The 22,632-nt window shown below is 38.0% G+C and overlaps 1 protein-coding gene across 3 annotated transcripts in view; it reads right to left on the bottom strand.

Annotated features, from left to right (window-relative positions):
* The window catches only part of CECR2 (CECR2 histone acetyl-lysine reader), a 191,552-nt gene that overhangs the window by 26,318 nt on the left and 142,602 nt on the right, over positions 1–22,632 (bottom strand). For 2 of the 3 annotated variants that reach the window (XM_073223258.1, XM_037014936.2), the window contains exons 3-9: positions 19,265–19,448; positions 17,942–18,081; positions 17,045–17,149; positions 15,176–15,225; positions 14,332–14,501; positions 9,258–9,341; positions 1,560–1,713 (exon numbers count right to left, since the gene is read on the bottom strand). In XM_073223258.1, coding sequence (XP_073079359.1) covers positions 1,560–1,713; positions 9,258–9,341; positions 14,332–14,501; positions 15,176–15,225; positions 17,045–17,149; positions 17,942–18,081; positions 19,265–19,448 — 887 coding nt within the window. The remainder of the gene's footprint in view (positions 1–1,559; positions 1,714–9,257; positions 9,342–14,331; positions 14,502–15,175; positions 15,226–17,044; positions 17,150–17,941; positions 18,082–19,264; positions 19,449–22,632) is intronic. The other variant, XM_037014937.2, reaches the window with a different exon arrangement.

Here is a 22,632-nt window from a genome sequence, read left to right as displayed (position 1 = left end):
TGGCTATCCTTGGCCCTTTGCTCTTCGGTATGAATTTTAGGAACATGCTTTATTTAATATCAAAAACTGAGTCAGGGTCAAATCCCCACTTGTTCAGTATTTTTTTTAAAAGTTGGTTTGTTCAAGACAATTCCATAAAGGCCCATACACTGCACCTGCTTTATGTATCTCTAAAGTCAAGTTGAATTCCTAACAATGTCCCCTCCAATTTATTATCTGGAGAAACTAGGTCCCCTTTTGTCTTTCCAGAATTCCTCACATTCTGTGTCTAGCTGATGGCACCTGCACTGTGGTGCTAACATGTTCTTTTACCTCTTGAGTTCTCTGTTCCTTCTAGAGGCTTTACGAGACAGGCAGGTTTGATGTTTGGGACAACAGCACTTCATAGTTGATGCTGTGTACCACCTTTTTCAACACACCAGTGGATAAAGGATCTGGTTCTCTCTTTTTGTGATACATTTCATCATAGCAACCTGGTCTTTCATTATAAAGTTCTTCATCAGTCTTTCACCTAATAATTAGCTTGAGTTTCAAGACTGAAGTAAGATGCACAGAAAAATGACTTATGACTATTTCCTCAATAATTCCAAGGTACATATCTAGTACCCATGGAGACAAGTTAATTCATTATATACCATGGATGCTTTAGGGCAGGGGTTTTGCAAACAGCAAACCATAGCACGTAGCACAGCTCACTGACTGCTTAGTATTAACACAGTTTTATGGAACACAGCCCTGTATGGGCCTCCAAGCTGAACATATTTAGTATCTGACCCTTACAGAAATTAGTTGATCTCTACTTTAGGATATTAGGGCTTAATACCTGAAATTTTGGTTGAGAAAAGCTTTCCCTAGATTCACTTTTTCCATTACTGGTTACTCTATTATTCCTGCTATCATTTATTGACCAAATTCTGCTTCTCCTCATCAATTATTTGCATTCTGAAATATAGTCTGTCAAGAGAAAGAAACAAAATGCTTCTTTTTTTCCCTTCATAACAGTTTTCAGAATAACAAGTTGTTCTCTCACTAAACTCCTAAAGTGATCACAGGTTTTTAAAAAATACCATTATGAACTCATGAATTTTTAATTTGTTTGATGTTTTTAAAATCTATTGGGGTTTTTGTTTTCTTTTTGTAAATGCTCAAAATGTCCCATTTTGGCCAGTCAGAGTCCTTTCTGGTTGGCGCTTGTATTTTCTGATAGACGTCCAGGTCTCCTTACTTTCTGTTATTAAACAGTCTAGGCCCACCTCCTGTTTTTACTGCCCAGTCCTGGAACCTGCTGTTTCTCCAGTCCTTGTTCCTTCTGAGGGGAAATGATGCTCAGAGCCCCCACGGGCGACAGGCACCTGTGTTCTGGCAGGAGTGCAAAGGCAGGGAGGCAGAGCCCGGTGAGTGAATGCGTAAGCAGGACAGAACAAGGTATAGGATATTTAAGAAGTGGTCGCCAGAAACAACTTAGACAAGGACAGAACCTAGTTCGACTTGGCTTTGGCTGTGGGAGGACCATCCCCCGTAGCACGTCTGCCTCTAGACTGCACAGAAAGCCCACGTACCTTCCACTGCCTTGACCTTTTCCTCCAACTCTCGTTTCCGCTCTTCCTTGAGCATCTGCTCCTGCTCCTTCTTCTGCACTGCCAGAAGAATCTGCCGTTCTTCCTCCTCCTCTTTGCGCTTCTGTTTTTCTATTCTGGTAAGCATAGGGGTCTCCTATGAGGAGCCAAAAAGTGCATAGAGTCAGTACACACTAATGTAAGGTAAGCTCTTTGCTCTAGATTAAGTTTCAATTTTCACTGAATTCAGTCTGTTCAATAGTATTAGGTAGGGAATTTATACCATAACCACAAGTTGACTGTATATGGCCATATATAAAACACAATGGTGATTTAAAACAGGGTTAAAGTTCTGGGGGCAGTGACTTACATAATTTGTAGCCTTTCTGAGATAATCTTTTAAGAACATGTGGATCAGAGAAGAAACACTGAGGCAGTTTGGAGACACCATTCTTATAGATTTTGTATTTTATAAAGGTGGAATCTTAAAGAGTACCCTCAACTAAACTTAAAAAAAGGATGGAAGAACAAAGACTAAGAATTTCAATAATGTGCATGGCTTTGAAACCATTAACTTAATACTTTCCTAATAAAACAATTAATGAAATTGGAAATTTGGTGAGAAGGGCAACCATTCTGCCTTAAGATACAGAAAAGAGAGGAAGATGCCTGCACAAAAACTCATAAAGTTCTTCAGATTGGGTGGCATTTTCCATTTTCAATGCAAACAACATATATAAAGTCTTACAGACGGTCACCAGGAATGTGACTAAGAAATCTAAAGGAAAGGTAAACAAAGTTAAAGAGGACTATTAACTAAGGAGGACCACTACCACCACGGTTTGTAATAAAACCAGTTCTGAAACACCCTGTGGCCCAGGACACTGAAGCGAGGACTGAAATTTATTGTTAATTTCTCTCCTTTTGTGATGTAAAAGCTGTAAGTTTTTCTTTTTTTAAGTTGCTACTGAAGACGTAATAACTGCCTGCAATAGAGAAGATCTGAAGTTGCAGTGACCCAGAAAATGAATCAGGTGTCAGCAAAGGCAGAACTCATATTACCCTCAGAGAAAAGATCATGTTACCATTTTAGAGAAAACTTACATCAGGAATACAGTTTTCTTAACGTATTTTTTCAGCAGGTAAAAGACCTAAGTATCTTCAACACCAGATAAATTTTTAAAACATTAGAGTATGGAAATTATCTAAGTGATCTTAATGTGAGGAGAAAAAAAGACAGACTGCCATGTACAAGTCATTTATAATACAAGTCTTCATGAAACACTGAAACTGCTCTGATTAAAATTTATCTTATTTTCTTTATGGTCCTTAAAACCAGTTCAGATCCTCACCTGACTCAGAATTTAGATGGAGTCTTGCTTGCCTACATAGTAGACCTTCTGAAAATTCTTACCTTTCAAACTCTATGAGCCTGCTTTTAGAAGAATTTGCTTGTCTACAGGGTAAAACATAATAGAAGAATAACAGAGGAATGAAGAAAATGGAAAAAAATAAAACAATTATCACTATACATGCAATACTGTATGCAAAGTGCCTCAGTAGACCAAACAGATTTGAAGAAAGTTCCATAAAATCTTTATTCTATAACTGGAGCAGGCAGTGTAGATATGCTAGATGTTGTTTCTGAAATGGGGATGCTACTGACAACACGCAAGGACAACTCTTCTGAAGAGCATCTCTCTAGCTACTGCCTCCTAAATCCAGTGGCACAGCTCCTCCACATCCCTCAGGCACCCCACCCAGGCGCTTAATTATCCCGACTTTTGGGCAACATCTTTATCTGGCTCAGAGTTTACAACACAACCAGAGTGAACCAGCCAAAGCAACCAGAACAACTTCCTTTGCTTCTTTCAGCTGTGCAGGTGCCCCTGAGGTGACAATTCACAGGGTGGTGGTGGTGGGACGGGGGCGGATAAAGGAAATCCAAGTCTTGTCAAAAGGAATTATTTCATTCAAAGAAAACTGCAGTCTTTCTATGTGAGACACAATGAAAAAAGTGGGTGTAACTATCCCTCACCTACATACACATGATGATGTGTGTGTACTCCTTCCCTCCCAAAGGACAGCATATTCAATAGGATTAACATTTCAATAGGGACTAAGGAAGTGCAAGCTAATGACTTATGAAAATAAATATTAAGTCACCCAAGAGTCACCTGCAAAGAAGCATGGGTGGTATTTCATGTAAGTTGACAGAAGGGGAGAAAAGGGAAAAGTAGTTAATTACATCAATTTTAGGAATATTCATATGACTCTTTTTGTAATATATGACAATTTATTCTTAATGTGTAAAGATGTCTTACAAATCATTTACAGTAGCCCCTCCCACAAAACAAATGAAGCATGAACACAAAATCCACAGTAAATAAACCACATTGATGATCAAAAGAAAAAGTTTAAGCCTTTTCGCTTACATAATTGTTAAAGATAATGAAAAGTGATATATTTGTGAACATGTGGCAAAATGGATGTTATCAGTTTGTGGGAGGACAAGTCTTCCAGAGGACAATTTGGATAATTTATCAGGGACCCTAAACAGAGTCACTTAATAAAATGACTTCATGATAAAAATGAGGCAGGCAAAGATACTTCTATAAGTTGACTATTTAAACTAGTGAAAAGCTGTAAATATCCTAAATGTTTCAAAGGCAAACTACATAATCACTATGAATCAGTAAAAACTGTATCTGAGGAATATCTGATGAAATAGTAATATTTACAATGTTAAGTGGAAAACTCAAGTCACAAAATATGCAGTGTGTCAGTTTTTAAATAAGCACATAATGGGCATGAAGCAAATAGGTAAAAATATAAGTAGTGATGATTGTTGACTTGTGAGATTACTGTGTCTTCTACAGTTTTCCACATGTAGTACCCCATGTTTTCTATAAAAGCATGAAATTCTTTGGACTAACAAAAACCCCTCCCTAAATAAACAATAAAAATCACCTAGTATTACGTGTCCTAAAGTGACCTAATTTTAATTAATTTTTTACTCCCTCCACTATGTGATCCCCGTTAAAAGTATAAAATTGAAATATGTGAAAATACCAAAAGGTTAGAATTTGGAGATTTTTGAGGTGAGGTATTAAGAACTGATTATCAACAGTTAAAATATTTGGCAATGATGAAGCAGGAATTTTAAAACTTAGGAAAATTAAGAGATGTAAATGATTGCTGCTAAATCAGACATTCTACATCATTTGAAAAAGCGCATAAAGATTACTCTCGTTTTTAAAAAATGAGGTGAAATTCACATAAAATTGACAATTTTGAGGTGGACAATTCAGTGGCATTTACTATATTCAGTGTCATGCAGCCACCACTTCTATGAGTTTGCACCGTGTTTCTAGCATTCCAAGAGAAAATGCTGTTGCCACTCACCAGCCAGGCCCCATCCCACTCTCCCCTCCCATGGCAACCACCTGTCTATTGTCTCTATGGATTTACTCTGCATATTCCACACAAATGAAATCATGTCATATGTACTTAATTAGTTGTTTTAAAATACACTAATATTTATGCTGAGCACATAAGGCCTACACACACTGCCACCAGGTTCATGAAAGGTGCTCCACATTCATCAGGGAAATGCAAATCAAAACCACAATGAGATACCACCTGACACCAGTCAGAATGGCTACATCAAAAAGACAAATCACAAGTGTTGGCAAGGATGTGGAGAAAATGTTGGTGGGAATGGAACTGTGGGAAACATTATGGAGGATCCTTGAAAAATTAAAAATAGAAATACCAAACAATCCAGTAACTCCACTTCTACATATTTATCCAAAGGAAACAAACACTAACTCAAAAAGTTATCTGTGACCCCATGTTCACTGCAGCAGTACCTCAAACAGCGAAGACACAGAAGCAACCGAGTGCCCCAATGTCTCCTAAGTTGAGGGAGTGAGGAGTGCCCGGAACCTGCACTGTGCTGCCTGGCCTGCCTCTGCCCACTGTGGCCCTTTCCCCAGGCATTTCTGTCCCTACCCGTTTTTACACCAACTGCTCTCTGGTCATTTTCTCCAGATGTCCCCCCCCCTCAGTGTTGCCTTGTCACTTGCAAACACCTATGGTGAGCTGCATACCTCTTTGTCTTATACCTTTCATGCCCCCACTTTTTCTCACCGTGATGAGTTTTATTTAATGTGAATTCTCAACATTTTATATAGATTGCATCATACACACCTGAAAATAAAAATCTATTAAGGACCAAGAGTCTTTTAACACGTGTGTGCTAATGAAAACATCACTAACGGGTGGGATTCGTTCCCTGAGGGTACTTTCAGTAGGTACTTTAGACTTTAAATAGCTTAAACATTAATGGTTTTAAGAACCAAATCTTAAAACCAATGGTACAAGCAAAAAAAAAAAAAGACTGAAGAGTTAGGAGAAAAAATCTTAAAACTGTTTCACACTGCAATTCTTTAAAAGGGGCCAATTTGTCTTGCCAATGGGTTTGAGCCCTGGGAAAGTTCACTATGGATTCAATGTGACCAAAGAAATAACAGGAGAACGTTCTTGGGGTGAAAGGGTTATACCCAACCTTATTCCCACGGTGGCAGGTTAATCACTAGAATCTTGTCCACTCAGAGTGAGTCTGCATGCAGCAAGCGGGTCTCTGCGTCTGGGCTTCTCTGCCCACACAGCCGTCCTCTGGACCTCTGTCCTGGGCGCTGCCACCACTTCAGCTTCGGCTCTCCTCTCCTGCAGCCTTGCAGCCATGCCACTGTGCTGGCCCAGAGCACTGGGTAGAGCTCTTTATACAGAGTAAACAACATATTGCCCACATATGTGTAGTAAGCTAGCCATCTGGGTGGGACTGGGTGAGAATCCTGGCCACAGGAACCTTCATTTTATCCACAAGGTTGTAAATGGGGTGGGGTGATGTTTAAATGCTTTATAGGTAAGAGAGGCCTGATAGAATCAAGGAGGGATTTTAATGAGATACTAAGTGGTTAACACCACTTTGAAACCCTGTGAAGGACAGTAAATTGTATCTGGTTGAAGCAGCGCCCAGGACGCCCCTTCCTTGCTCCCCCTCACCCAAGAATGGGTTTATCAGACTCCCCGGTACCCCTGTCAATTTTCACAGCACACTTGAGACTGTACCACAAGGACCTCCCTAGCATGTCCAGAGTTTTCTGACAAACACAATCATTGTTGCCTTAATCCCGGAGATCAGAGAGTCAGTCTTCCTTTGCCGATTTCTTCCCTCAGAGTCACAATTAAGACTTTGCGAGGCAGTAAAGTTGGGCTCTTGAGTGGCCAATATCGGTCAGAAACTCTGCCTCTAAGGCTATAAAGACCTGAAGATTTTTTTCTGGTGTTCAAACAGAAGCACAAAATTCATGCCACAATTAAGGTTTTCTCCAGGATATTTGGAACCATAACAAACATTCAGATCTCTACTATAGTTACTTGTATTTAAAAATAAAGAGCAGAATTTAAAAAAAGAAAAACTGCCAAGAATGACTGGAAGAAATTTTAGTGTTTGAAGCTAAGCTTTTGCTTACAGCAATGAAGAACTTTTCTCCTATACTGAGATTACTATATGCAATCTGAAATGTAAATTTGAGCATTTAGGACTCAAACAGGAACATCAAACAGGAGAAAGGTGTCGACCATTAAGATGCTAGAGTATATAGCAGAGGGAATGAACCAGGCAGTCAGAACTACCGCTGGACTCCAACAACCAAAGATCATTTCAAACTAAGGACCGTTAGACCTCGAAGATGGAAATCAGTCATTAGGAACTGCCAATTCAACAGTCATTAGATATTGAGTAATTTTTCTCCTGGCAAGAACACATCTATGAGCTGGAAAAAAAGAGATAAAGGATAAATTCAAATATACTGAAGTAAATAAAATTTCACAAATTAGCTTCTCCCTTTGCAGGGCTCAAAACAGCATATTTAGTTCATGAATGTGAGAGTCAGGAAACACTACTTTGAGGCTCCATATGACAACAGGCCAGCCAAAAACAGACTCGAGTTAACCTACTGTCTAGGAGGGCAAACTTTCTATGACTACTGTTTACACATGCAGAGAATCATAATGCTACAAGGAGACTAAGTGGGTGAAGTGGAGAGACTATAAGAAGTGGCCAGCACTAAAGTCTGGACTTGGGAGTTAGATTAGCAAACAATGGAAAAAAGAGGGAGCAGAAGAAGGGTTGGAGGTGTGCCTGCAGTGCCCTCACGAACGGTGAAGATGAAGAGAAATGGCTTGTAGATACGTTCTCTGTGGCAGCCTCTCACTTCTTCATTTCACTCCCCCACTGGACGCCCATCATCCAGTCTGGCCCCACCTGCAGCCTAGGTACCTCAGGCCTCATTCCCCTCACTAATCCTTTAATCTCAGTCAATATAGGCATCATCCTACAGTGTGATGATGCTAGATAAAGGTATTAACTACTCTAAACTATGTTACAAAATAAAAATACCTGTAGTTGGCTCTGAGATGCTGCTTGGAAAAAACCCTTTTATTAATACCTGGTTGTTCCTTAAGTATTCTCTGTTCATAGAACATTGTGTTTCCATTCCTACCTGATGCTCTGTGTGTCAAGAGAACAGAGGGACATCCAACGTGATCTCCTAATATTTCCCTGCCTCCTCAAAAGTTTCTATCTTTACTTGGGAAAAATGGGAGCAATCTGACTCCATGGGGAGGCGCTACCTCTTAAGCACTTCATTTTACCAGTCGGCTACATCCATTCCCTTCTCATTCATGGACATCTCACACCCAAGCATTATTTCCAATTAAAAAAAAGGAAACTGCCTTAGCTTTCCTCAATCCTGTGTCCTCTTTTTCATGGTTGGACAAATAAGCATGACAATCAGTAAGAACTCATCTTTTAGCCATTACTCAGCCTCCTGCAGCTTGACCCTCATGCCTGTTATTCTCTAATGAAATGTCCTCCTGATGTCCCTTTCCAGTAGCAGGGATTCTACCATTTCCTGCTGGAAACATAGTGCTAACTGATTTTTAAGTTTCCAGTGTTTCTCTACAAACTCACTTAACACAGCATGACCAGAGAGGTATATTCCTAATGCAAAGACCTAATGCCATAATCTCCTTTAATACTGCCCTGCATGATAGACAGAGGACCCTAAAATCTGGTGTCCCAGCATTTTCTTTCACTATATAGTACAACGTATCTTATATGCCAGCCACATCCAAATACACACTGTTCTCTGACCACATCACATCTGATTCTGCCTCTGTACTTCTGTTCACGTAACTCCTGTATATTCCCCCGCCACCCCCACTGTCCACCATCAGATTCTTCACCATCCCACAAGATTTAGGTGAGATACAGCTCTGCCTCTCCAAAGCTTGTTTCTTTGCCCAGCACTAGGTCTTTCCATCCTCACGTTCTGGAACTTCCATCACATAGACATCTGAGACAGCACTCAGTATTCTCACCCACATCGAACAGGGACGTCTATCATCCCAGGAGATTGTGAGACTCAAAAGAGTGCGACCTCATGTCTTATTTTTATAATTCCTTCTTTGTAAAAATACATCTTAAATATAAGAATGTTTCATAAAGGTCTGAGATTTAAACATTGAGGTAAAGGTGAATAAAGAAGGAATAAAGGGGTAGCTGAAATCAAACATAAGGACCCTTTGAACATTTAGAACGCCTCTCTCTCTACTCTCACACAGACTCACCTCTCGCTGGATGGATTTGACGGACAGGTGGCTAGATATCCACCTGGGCTGCAACTCTGCCTTTGTGTGCTGTGGACGGTTTCCCTATAGTCAGAAGTGAGGACAAGAAAGGAGAAGACAGATTAGGGTGTTCTCAGCTCCCGGTGCTGCCAGTGGAGGAGCGGCCTTGAAGGCCCATGGCTGATGGCTTTACTTCAGATGAGGGCCCAAGGCATCCTCAGGACAGTCAGTAAAAATGACTATTCAATTCCACAAGGTACTAAGCCAAATATTCTCTTAAAAAAAAAAACACAACAAAAACAACAAAAATACCCTTATAGATACCCAAGTGTCTCCTGTGTCAATCTTTATCTCTGGCAAGAAACTCACTTGACCATTTAAGTATCTTTTAAAAATGTTTTGTTTCAAATTATTAAGGAAAAGCCATGTCCATGCTTTACTGTCTCTGCTTGAAGGGAATGGCTCTGAAAGAGGGCATTCCAAGCAGCTGTAGGTAGCCCGCCCCTTCCAAAGGTAGTTCAGTGGCAGTAGTGAGAACTGAGAATGATTGTCCAGGATGGGGAGAAAAGCAGTAAGACTGACAAGGAAAAAAGGACTCAGCAACTAGGAACCAGAGAGCTTGCCTGAGAAGATTATAGAGTCCCGAGAAAAGGCAAGACGACTGCAGGCAACTGCTACAGGGAATTTCAAGGAAGAAGTTTTGAAAACTCTCTAAAGTTGGGTTAATTATTTTGAAGGCTAATCTAAGTTTTGGAACTTCTGTGGGCTGAGCCCCAGGGCTTCACCATTGTAATCTACTATTAAAGGGAGGTAGGCAAGGACTTTGCAGTTCAAATGAGCAATTCTGTGGCATTAATATCAGTTATCATCACCTAGGCTGGTTTTGGCACCACTTAAACCATTGAGATTTGAAGAATCAATGAGGTAAAGAGAGAAAGGATGGAAATGACTCAATGACAGTTAGGAGTGGTTTACCCAACTTGAATATGCTGCAGAGCAACAGCAATAGATAATGAGACAGGTACTTTAGAAAGCTTTTGTTAGAACTAGGCTTTAGGCCAGATACAATCCCAATTGTCAAGGGTGTCATGACCTTCTTTTCCCCAAAAGCTACCCCAGCAGGTTCCTCAAATATGTGTGAGCAAACTCCTTTATATACTGCAAGACCCCAATAGGAAAAAGGCTTCACCTTTACATAAAGGTAGAAACTTACCATGGAATTCTCCTTCAAAGAGATTGTGCCAGTTTACTAGGCTAGTAGCAAACAAGGCCAATAACAGTTTGACTCCCAACTTTGCCAAATCAGATAAAAGTTACTCGTGTGGAAAATGATGTTCTCAATACAGAAGGTGAACCTATTTCCCTACATACTTTACTATCTGACATCTTTTGTGTGAATTCCCTATAGACTTCCTAGTCAATTAATTTTTGTTGAGACCTAATATTGAAAAGCTGTCTAAATACGATTGACCGTAACATTAGCAACAAATACTTTTACTAGCCTACCTCTTTTGTTTAAATCTTACCATAAAAGCTTAACTTTTGTATTATCAAAGCAGGCCTTCTGATTATTTTATTACATTGAAATTTAGAGGGCTGTCATACCTCCGAATATTTATCCTCTCTGTGTTAACTCCCTTTAGACTTGAATCTATTTTGTAATTAGTTTTTTACCAAGATTTCTCATCAATTACCCAGCACCATAAACAATGGAAGAGACCAAGTGCCTACTGATTGCTAAATACTTTGTTGGATACTCTGATGTGGGCAGAGGGAAAGGGCAGCACCATAATTCAAAGGAGTTTGAAAGAAAAGCTCATGACTTCTACTACAGCACGTTAACCTGTCCACTATCCCAGCTGTTAGTTCCTCTTTCACATACTGTATTTAATATGTACTATGTCTATCTGTGAGCACCACATTCTGTTCTACTAATGTATATTTCAATGATCACATGTGGCCTATAGGCATTTTCATATTAGAACAAAATCCCTCTTGGCCAGTATCATTAGATGGTTGGTTAAAATGTTGGTTAAAGGAATTTTAGAAATACATAGTTTGAGCACTGATTTTCTTAATGTATGAATGCACTTGCCATTTGCAATCATATGATATAGGGCTCCCTTGAGAGGGGTTTCCTTCAATTCTTTCATATAAATTACCCTCTTACCCTTTTTTGCCACTCCAGTTTTGTTTTAAGCAAAAGTGAGATGTTAAGGACACATGCAATTCAAACTGCAGAAACCTTAAGAATTTCCCATTTTATCTTCTATTGTTTTACCCTAATTTGACAACTTTTAGAAACAACTCATGCTTAATGATTTTAATGAAAACATTTTATAGAAAATCTTATGCTCACATTTTATTGATTTCATATTTCATGGGATTATAGAAATAAGTGCAACATAGACAAAGAAGTTTGCAAATATTACAACTAGCTGTTGATGAACATGTAAGCCTAATTGCTGAATGCCAAGTTCAGCAAAGATTGTGAAGAGTTGGTATATCTGTACTGCCTTTATAGCTCGTCTATTAAATGAATGCCCCCTGATAATGCTGCTAATACGCTGGTTTACATGATATGACATGATCCTATGGCTTCTACTTTACAATATTTATGTCTGCCTATTATTTTGAAGGGAAATTTTTCTTATGCTGCATTTGGCTAAGATTACAATAAGTATCCATTTATTTTGGTGAATATTAATAGCTAATCCTATTCTTTTCTTCTAGGAATAGAGAGATCTTAACATATTTACATGAAACTTTAAAAATATGTACCTAACATTTTGCAGCTTTGCACAACTCTAGTTAGGTTCTAGTTCTGTTTTCTTGCTACTGTAAACAGGATTTATTTTGTTATTTTTAAACATTAGTATGTGTAACAATTATACAAACAGCTTCCATGACTGCAGATGAACAATACTAGCTCTAATGAGTCTGAGGTTCTTCATGTACCAGTTGATTCTAATGCAGAAAACCTAGTTACGAAGTTCTGATTACCAGACTTTCTAAGCAGACTCATATTCTTCCAGGCAAAACAGAATCTAAAATTTGCCCCTCACTTTCTTTTTGTTCCATCACACTGGATGAAACTTTCAAAACAGTTATTACCAGTGTTACAGATTTAGGCTGAGCTACAATGGGTTATGTGTTCTTATGGTGAAGACATGGTTTTTACTTATGAATATTAAGCACTTGACATTTATATTACTGAATGAAGAATGTGTGTTTATTAGAAATAGGGGTCCAAAATATAGCTGAGTGAACAGGACAGCTACCCATTTCCTTCTTCAGTTTTGAAATGTGTGGAAGTTATCTTTTCTTAGAGCGTTTTAGAAAATTTTACTTGTCAAAAAACACAAATGATTTTGGAGCTTTTGATGGTATCTTTTTGTGACAGCACATCCTCCCCAATTACTGGTCTGCTAAGACTTTCTTTTGCACAATGCAGATTCTCTTATTTTTGTAATCAATACCACATTTCACTGAGGTGCACAAATTCTGAGCGCTGTCCATCTTTCAAAATACCCAATCTCTTATTTTTTTCGTTTCTAATTTCATGGTTCTTGAGAACTATATTTAAGATTTATCTTTTTTTTTCTACTCTTGCAAATAATCAGCCCTTAAAATTTTTTGCATCAAAACCATCAGTTTTAGGCCTGTCAGTCGTTTTCCTTAGTTCTGCCATCCAAAAATTATTAGGTAGACTACTGCAGTAAAAAAGCAGCTATTATGAAAGGTTTAAGCAGATTAGGTTTATGCCTCATAGAAAATTTATGGGTCATCACTAGTCATAACAATAAAGTCATATGTAAGGTCATGTAGAGTCATAAAATCATCTGTTTAATTACTTTAAGAAAATCAGATTATATATTTTAATTCCTGGAAAAATCATCACAGTGTGTTGATCAGAAAACTAAGTGCGATTATAGTATATGGAATTAAGTATACTGATGAGAGAAATGCAAAGTATATTGTTCATTCATGAAAATGTAATTCTTGAAGTATTATTTATACATTTCTATTAGATAAAGGTGACATTCCAGATTTTTCCTTTTAAAACATTAACCAGCTTAAAAGTTAGAAATATCACTGCATTCACAATAAATTAAGCAATATATTTGTCATTTTGTACTCCCCTGGAGGTACTGCAGCAATAATCTATAAATACTTTCTCTTCAGGTTTCATTGGCAGATGGTCAAAATTTTATGGGTCTTTATGACATGTAAAATCAATGAGAAATATTAGAATTACTGAAATGAAATAAACAAAGTGACTGATTTCTGTGCATCCATTATAGAAAAGGCATTACATTAGATGCTGTGGGAGTTACAATGATGAGTTAAGGCAGGGTCCCTAATCCAAAAAGGCTTAAAACTCAAAATCAAATTCATGAGGAATGAGGAAATACATTAGGAAAGAAATTCTAAGACGAGGGGAACAGGGTACAGCTCACAGAGATGAAGACTTTTCAGTGGAGCTTTTGAGAGTTGGAAATGGGTAGGGCAGTAGAGGGAAAAGATGTTTGAAAAAGCATGAATTAGGATACATATGCATGAAAGCATAGGATGTTAAGTTTATTAAACTGTAAGTTGCCAGGAGGTTGAAGAAGGTGGCACAGAGCTCAGATGAACAGGTGGAGCTGGGGGAGAAGAGTTGGTACTGGGGTAAAAAACCCTAAAACACCCCAGAGCTTACTGTTAGTGGGAGGAGACAGACCGTAGGACGATCGCAAAAAAGGGGCAACCAATGCACAGGGTGAGACACACCTGGGGCTCAGGGGCCCTTTCCTGAGTAATGTTACAGGAGCAAGACACTGGGTCCCAGACTGTGAAAAGCCAAGGTTAAGAGCTGGGGGTGGGGGCACTGAGGACACCTGGGGTAGGGAGGATATTGTACCAGCAGGTTGAAGAGGAGTGCGCAGCATGTGGTCCCAAACCAGATGAGATGGGAGAAGGCTTGTACCACTTCCAGGAGACAGTGGAAGGTATTCAAAAACTCTTATGAATAATCCTTAAATAATGCAGCTTTATACTTAATGCAGAGGGGAAGAATCACCCGTTTGCACACCTTCTGGGCAATCATGTTGCAGATCTCAGGCAGGAAGTCCTCACTGAGGAGCTTATAGAGCTGCCGTTCTCGAAGGGAGGTCCTCTCCCGAAAACTCTCTGTGACCTGTCTCCATTCTTCTTCTGTTTGGCACAGGAGCCACCAAGTGCCTTGACCTGGCCCTTGGGACCCTAGAAAAGAAAGGGATAGGTTCATTAAGTAGACCCCACTAGGACCTTTTTCCAATTTATTCTCAATTCCTTTTTACCCTGGGTCACATAACAAAACCAGGGAATCACAAAAAAGACTTATATTTATTACTTTTTAATTTTAAAGCTGATAATGAATACTTTGGACTTTCCAGTTATTATCTCTATTCACAACCTTTATAAGATAGATTTAATAGCTTAAATCTATTTATTTACTTTTCCTGCAAATGTTTTAATTTGAGCTTTTGCAGTCTTGTTTCATTTATGTTCAGGTATTACAAACTGATACCTTCCCCCAATTATATGTAATTTGGATTACAACTGAAATCTGTGTGGGCAACTAGTATACTCTCTCTTATGTAGCATTTTACATGAGGAAGACAGCACTTTCAAGTTGCTCATTCATCCGAATATTCAGGTGTCTACTACACTGAGCCCTGGTAACAGAGCACAGGTGAAGAGACCTATTCCTCACCTCCAGCAACCTATCCCATGGAGAAACAGCACAGGGTAATATGTGAGGGGGAGAAATGATGAGGGTGAGAGGCATAATAATCTTAACTGCTTCCTGTGCTCTGGAAATGACAGAGTCACCGCCGTAATATAAATCAATCACATTTACTTAAACCTTTCTGAACTCCAGCCAAGGTCATTACCATTTCTTGTCTGTGGCTCAGATGCCAAGGACTTTTCTTCCGGCTTTTCACTGAAACACAGGAAAAGGAGGCACCAATTAAAACAGACATATCCAATATTATTCTGTGCTTTCCCCATAAGGTAGACCCAATTAACTTAATACAAGGAATGTGTATGTGCATCAGGGGGCAAGGTCAGGAGGTGGAATGATTCTACTGAGTAAATGAACACAGGATATAGGTGTGTCGATTCAGAGAAGGACTGGTGTACAGGAACCAAATGTAATGGTAATAGTATCAATGCATAGGAAAACTTAATTTTTAGAACAGTTTTTAAAAATCAAACAGGAGGTAAGTGTTAATAGTTAAATGATAAGAAAAAAAGAACTACAGGGATTCCAATGTCCTCCTCCTTGACTCAGGGCTACACTGAAGATAAGGCACAGTTAATTCAACCTCATATAAGGTAGACATTAAGAACCTAGGCTCTGAAATCAGGCTTGCCACTTACCATATGACTGTGGGAAAGTTAATGAACTTGCCTGTACAATGGGGCTGTTGAGAATGTCTACCTTATAAGGATATCGGGAATTAAGTCATAAAACACAGAATAGAAGTGGTCAGCACAATAGTGTTCAGTCTCACTGTCATTGGTATCCCTGAATCATACAGGACATTCTCCATGGATCTGGTCTGTTTTCAATGATCTGCTGTTCCACACAACCTTCTGTGAGGATGGCGATATTTTTACATTGTTGCTATGAAATACGGGAGCCAAGAACTACATGTGGCTACCAAGCACCTGAAATGTGGCTGGCAGGAATGAGAAACCGAATTTTAGATTCTATTTAATTTAAAAATATTTAAATACAGTTTTGGATATAGAGCTCTAAAGAATAAAATCACCAGTAGAGGGTAGCACAAGTTCATGTATGTTAAAATGATCCTATATTCCCAACACTAAGGCACTTTATACATCCCCATGTCCTTCTAAGCAGCAACAATTAAACAGCTTTCTGAATACTTAATCAGGTATAGGTCACTAACAAAATCCAGAAGCAGGTATTGTGTGTACAGGACACATTTATAGGACATTTCTCACAAACACTGATAGGAAAGCTATTAATTTGTCATCAAATTTCTGGTAAGTGAAGTGAAACACTGATTCTTAAGTATAAAAGAAAATCAAATTGATTTATCCATAATTTGATTCCTAGAAATACTTCTTAGTGGTTAATAAGCAACACAGCAAAATCAAGCTACTTCAAGCATTTAGATTATGGGAAGAAGTGGTTGGTCCTCTGTCACTAGAATTTTTAAGACTATGTATGACTTAACTTCCTAACTCAAGATCCTTAAGGAAAAGTATTTTTATACAGTATAGGTTAGATTCTGAAAACTTACTACGAGTAGAATTTCCTAAAAGATAATCTTTATTTTTTTCCAAATTTAAATAATAAAGACTATAAAAATGTTTAATATCCTACCTTTTCTTTATTGCATGGAACTAACTATATTCTAAACAAAATAAAGCATGTTGTTTGCCACTAAAATCTCAATAGGAAAGAATTAGCTCTAAACTCTTATCTGATATACTGAATCCTATTAAAATGTTGACTCTTAGTCAACAATCATCACTGTTTTCTTCCATTCAATCCTTGTTACTGTCAGTACACCCGCTATCCACTGACACTACGGGTGTGCAGAGGATAGGCAATCTAGTAGAGGTCAAGTAGCCAGTGCTTTCTGGTTCCCTGGTGTATATTCAATAATTTATGAGGATTCTGATCTAGGACTCCATGATCTAGGTTCATATTCTTCCCATGGCATGAGTGAAAATCAGGGTGAAGGAACAAAGCAAATGATGATCACAGACTAACAACATCTTACCTCCCAATAATCTCCTCTTGTAGTTTCTTCCGTTTTGGGGGTCTCCCTCTTCTTTTTCCTGTTTTCCCAGGAACACTTGAGACATTCTTCTGTCCTTCACTTACCCTAAGAAATGAAAGTTTATTAAATAAAATGTTCTGCCAGAGGATTGACATGTTACATGATTTCTAAGTTAGTAATTTTCTGGCCATGAGGTCACTAAGGATTAAATGTTTAAATGCAGCAGTCACGAGGAAGGAACAGGACAACTTCCTGTCTTCCTTTATTAGAATATGGAACAAGGAAAAATGGACATTTTACAATGCAATAGATTGCATTACAACAGACAATTTACATACATTAAAACCTGAGGAAGACCTAACACTTTCTTAATAGTGAGTACTGCTCCCAGTAATAAGAAAGTTCAAATGAACAAGATTAGCACTGTACTGGGCCACTATGGAAAGGATGTATTTTCCTCATTTAGGAAGAATTTGGTAAGGCTTATATTTCAGGCATTCTGTAAGGTCCAGAATTCTGGTCCTGTACTGATAGAGCAGATCAGTTCCAGTAGACAAAAGGAGTCCTCAAGAATTGATTATGAGAGGAAAACGGTTGCAGTGAAATGATAGTGCTGCTAAAAAGCCCTGCCGTACGGCACAGTCCATGGTGAGGGGGGACTGGTACTCTTGGAACCTCCCTCCTATCACGGTGACATCTTTCACCACTCTGGTAGCAGAAGACTACAAAATTAATTCTTTTTTACTTTTGTATGAAATAACTCCTTGTTATCTCTTTGCAGGCATGTTGTTACAGCTAATTCCTTCATATGAAAAACAATTTTGTGCTGTAAAATTCTGATATATTTGATACTCATAACTTTTGTGCAGTAGCCATCACAGACCTCAGACAATATACCTGCTCAGAGAGGGTTCCCCACGGGATTCTCCCTGCACTGGGTCCTCCTTGTACATTCGCGTTCCGTAGAAATACCAGTAGAGCGCCCCGGAATTATCTTCACCCAGTGGTTCCACTCGGAGACTGTCTGCATCCAGACCCTAGGGAAAAAAGGTGTGGAGAAATGGGGATGGGGAGCAAGACAAAATAGGAGAAAATGAAAGTGAGGATTTAAAGTTTATACTCATTTATCTCTGACATTTAAGAATGTTCCAGCATCTTACGTGATTTTCAATTAGGGCAATCAAACACAGATAAAGTGAGAAGATGTTACCTTCTTTGCAGAACAGGATATGGAAACATTTCAAATGTTTCCCATACCCATCACTGTCCCATTTCACCAAAAAGAGAAACTAAAAGGAGTTTGGTAAGTGTATTATCTATCTGGTCTGGACTGGTCATGTGAGTGCCCATCAAGGAAAGACAATTACAATAGAGGAGAATCCAATGTTGTGAATGCTTTGTCCCACAGGATCCTCTACTATAGCTGGAGAGCAGGACAGGTCCTCCAGCAACCTCTTACTCCAGATGGGACCCTGCAATGTGCTTCTCACTTTATCCCAGGGTCTTGTACTGCCACTGCTATTGAAGTCCTTGAGTCAGCAAACACTGGACTCAACTGCACAATGACTTTTATACTGTGTCATGAGCTGTGCTGAACTGAGAAGTCATCAACACATTTAATCATTTCTGACCAAACAGGATTAGAAACTGACCTCCCTGTGAGAGAGGAGCAAGAGCCCCTGCCCTCCCTCTGAGACAGACTTCTCAATAGATAACAAAAGATAACAGAATAAGGAGAGGAGAGGTAACTACACCTCCGCTCTCCAACATAACTTTTGACATGTGCATGGATATGTACAGTAGGAGTGTACTTCACTTTCATATATGGTTTAAAATCCTTGGAGCTTTCCTTAAATATTTCAATTAAGCTAAATCAAATTTTAGACCATGAGAAAAAATTCTGTGGATAATTGAGTTCCAATTATGGCTAATGACAGGAAGAACAAATAGGTGCCTCTGACTATTCCTGTGTCAGCTGGGACTTAGTGCATGTAAAGGAAGACAAAACCAGCCTAGAAATTAAACAAAAACAATATGCAGTCATATATGTCTGTATTCCCTTGGCTACAGTGCTCATGGTTTTATATATACTGGTATGTTTAAGTGTCCCAAGACTAGTAACACAAAAGCCAAAATCTGACTTCTCCTAATATCTTCAGATTTTTATGTCCAGATCACCAGCTTTTCTTGCTCTAGGGAAAGGGCTTGTCAGTTAAGCACCTTGAGAAGATCGAAGACATCATCTGCATCTAGCCGATAATCACAGAGGCGGTGCAGGATCTCCACACGAGTGCGAAGAGGCAGGTCTTGGAAACTGGCTTCTCTCAGAGGGTTGGGCTTGCCTTCTTCAAGCTCCCAGCGGTAGTTGATGATGTCCTCCAAGTAGCTGTGGAATGTTTGAGGCCTGACCAAATGGCCCCAAAGACAAAAATTCTTTAATATTCAGTTCAAAATAGGTCCACAGCTTAGAAGGCAGAGAAGAAACTCAGTGTCAATCTAGCCTAATATTTTAGGTTGAGATGCAAAGGTGGAAAAAACTTCTCCAGAGCATGAGCAGTTAATCCAGTATGCAACTGTAATTTTATATTGTCAGACATGAACTTCAGGGCATGTTACAAAATACCATATTCTAAATTTTGAAGACAGTTTTTCTATAGGACACATTTATGACAGTTTGATGGCAACTTAAATTTTTTCTGTTTTGGAGTTTGGCAATTTAAAGCTGCATTTTGATTAGTACCTAAATATGCCTTGTATATTAATAAAGTGCTGTTTAATTATCAGACGGTTATTCTGTATCTCAACTATTAAAGAATCTAGATATAATTTCACCTAATGCTTGACTTAAAAGTTGTTTTCTCACTAAGCAGAAAGAGCTCTAAAGGAATTATGTGCCAATACAATTTTTAGAGGCATGTTCCCATGTTGACTTAAAATCCATGGTAATTATATTTGTAGAAAAAGTCACAGGAAATATTGGAGGAAAAAAAATTAGAGGGCATTAGGCAAATAAGAAATTAAATCTTTTGTTTTTCAAAGAGAGAAGAAACTTTATAAAATGTATTACCTACCCAACAGAATATTTTTTGGCCATAAAATGGAATGAAGTGCTTGATTCAAGTTGCAATGTAGGTGAACCTTGAAAATATTATGCTAAGTGAAAGAAGCCAGACACAAAAAGGACATATGATTTCCCTGAAAAGAGGTACCTAGAAGAGTAAAAAATACAGAATTAGGAAGCAGATCAGTAGTTGCCTGGGACTGGTGATTGGAAGAAATGGGAAGTGTATGTCAATGAGTATGAGGTGTCTTTTGGGAGGTGATAAAAATGTTCTAGTATTAGATAGTAGTGATGATTACACAATTTGTGAATATACTAGAAGCTAATGAGTTGTACACTAAAGGAAAACCCTAGTGGAACAAACAGAAAACCAAAGATATCAGTAACTGCATTAAATGTAAATGGACTAAACATTTCCAGTAAAAGGCAGAAATTGTCAACTGAGTGGAAAAAAAAAAAGCAAGACCAACTATATCATATATAAGACAATTTAAATATACAAACAGTAAAAGGATAGAAAATGATATAGCAGGCAGAATGAGCATTAACACCAGAGTAGATCTGAAAACACCACAGAAATACAATTTTAAGAGATTACTATGAAAATTACATGCTAACAAATTAGAAAACCTGTAAGAAATGGATAAATTCCTATAAACAATGTAATCTCCTAAGACTGAACCTGCAAGAGACAGAAAATCTGAACAGATGGATTACTAGTTATAAAATTAAAGAGTTAATCAAAAAATTTCCAACAAAAAAGTTCAGGACCAGATGGCTTCACAGAAGAATTCTACCAAACATATAAAGGAGTATCAATACCTATCCTTCCCAAATGAATTCAAAAAATTAAAGAGGAAGAAAAGATTCCAAGTTCATTCTATGAGAACACCATCTTGATACCAAAAACAAAGATGCCACAACAAAGAAAATGACAGAGCAGTATCTCTAATGAACATAGATGCAATAATCCTGAATAAAATATCAGCAAACTGAATTTAAAAATTCAGCAAATTAAAAAATTCACTGAAAGGATCATTCACCAAGAACCAAGTAGGATTTATTCCTGGGGTGCATAGTTATGGCTCAAAATCTGCAAATCAATCAATGTGATACACCATTGTTTAAAAATGAGAGATAAAAACTGTATGATCTAAATAGATAATGAAGAAGCATTTGACAAAATTCAGCATCCATTCATGACAAAAACTCTCAACAAAGTGGGCACAGGGGGACATATCTCAACACAATAAAGGCCATTTATGATACTCTAACATCATACTTAGTGGTGAAAAGCTGGACAGCTTTTTCTCTAAGATCAGGAACAAGACAAGGACACCCAATCTCCCCACTTTTATTCAACATAGTGCTGGAAGGCCTAGGCATGGTGATCAGACAAATAAAAAACATAAGACATCCAAATAGGTACGGAAAAAGTTAAACTATCACTATTTGTAGATGACATGATATTGTACACAGAAAACCCTAAAGACTCCACCAAGAAACTTAGAATTAACACAAGAATTCAATAAAGCTGCAGGAAACAAACATCAATATACAGAAATCTGTTGTATTTCTATATATACAAAAAATGACCTAAATTAAAGAAAAACTAAGAAATCAACTTATTTATAATAGCATCAAAAAGAATAAATACCTAGGAACCTAGCTGAAGAAGTGAAAAGACCTGTACTTAGAAAACTGTAAGACACCAATAAAAGAAACTGAACATACAAATAAATGGAAAGCTATTCCATGAAGAATAAGAATTAATATTGTTAAAATGGCCATGCTGCCCAAAGCAATCTACAGATTCAATGCAATCTCAATCAAAATATAAATGACATTTTTCATAGAACTAGAGCAAAAAATCCTAAATTTGTATGGAACCACAAAACAAACTAAAAAGCCAAAGCAATGTTGAGAAAGAGGAACAAAGCTGGGGGTATCACACTCTCTCACTTCAAAATTTACTACTACAGTAATCAAAATGGTATGGTACTGGCAAAAGAACAGACCCATAGACAAATAGAACAAAATAGAGATCCTGGAAATAAGCCCATACCTATACGGTCAATTAATATTTGACAAAGGAGGCAAGAAAATACAATGGGAAAAAGACAGTCTTTTCAATAAATGGTATTTGGAAAATTGGCAACTACATACTGCCTTACACCATACACAAAAATAAACTCAAAATGGATTAAAGGCCTAAATACAAGACCTGAAACCATAGCACTCCCAAAAGAAATATAAGCAGCACACTCTTGAACGTCAGTATTAGTAATTTTTTTCTGGATATGTCTCCCCCAGGCAAGGGAAAAAGCAAAATCATAAACAAGTAAGACTACATAAAACAAAAAGGCAACCTACTGTATAGGAGAATATATTTACAAATGATTTATCCAATAAGGGGCTAGCATCCAAAATATATAAAGAACACACAACTGAATACCAAAAAAGCCCCAAGTAATTAGATTAAAAAATGGGCAGAGGACCTGAAGAGACATTTTCCCAAGGATACACA

The sequence above is a fragment of the Manis javanica genome, chromosome 15 (assembly GCF_040802235.1).
Source record: "Manis javanica isolate MJ-LG chromosome 15, MJ_LKY, whole genome shotgun sequence".
Lineage (NCBI taxonomy): Eukaryota > Metazoa > Chordata > Mammalia > Pholidota > Manidae > Manis > Manis javanica.
This window is presented reverse-complemented; position numbering and strand designations above follow the sequence as displayed.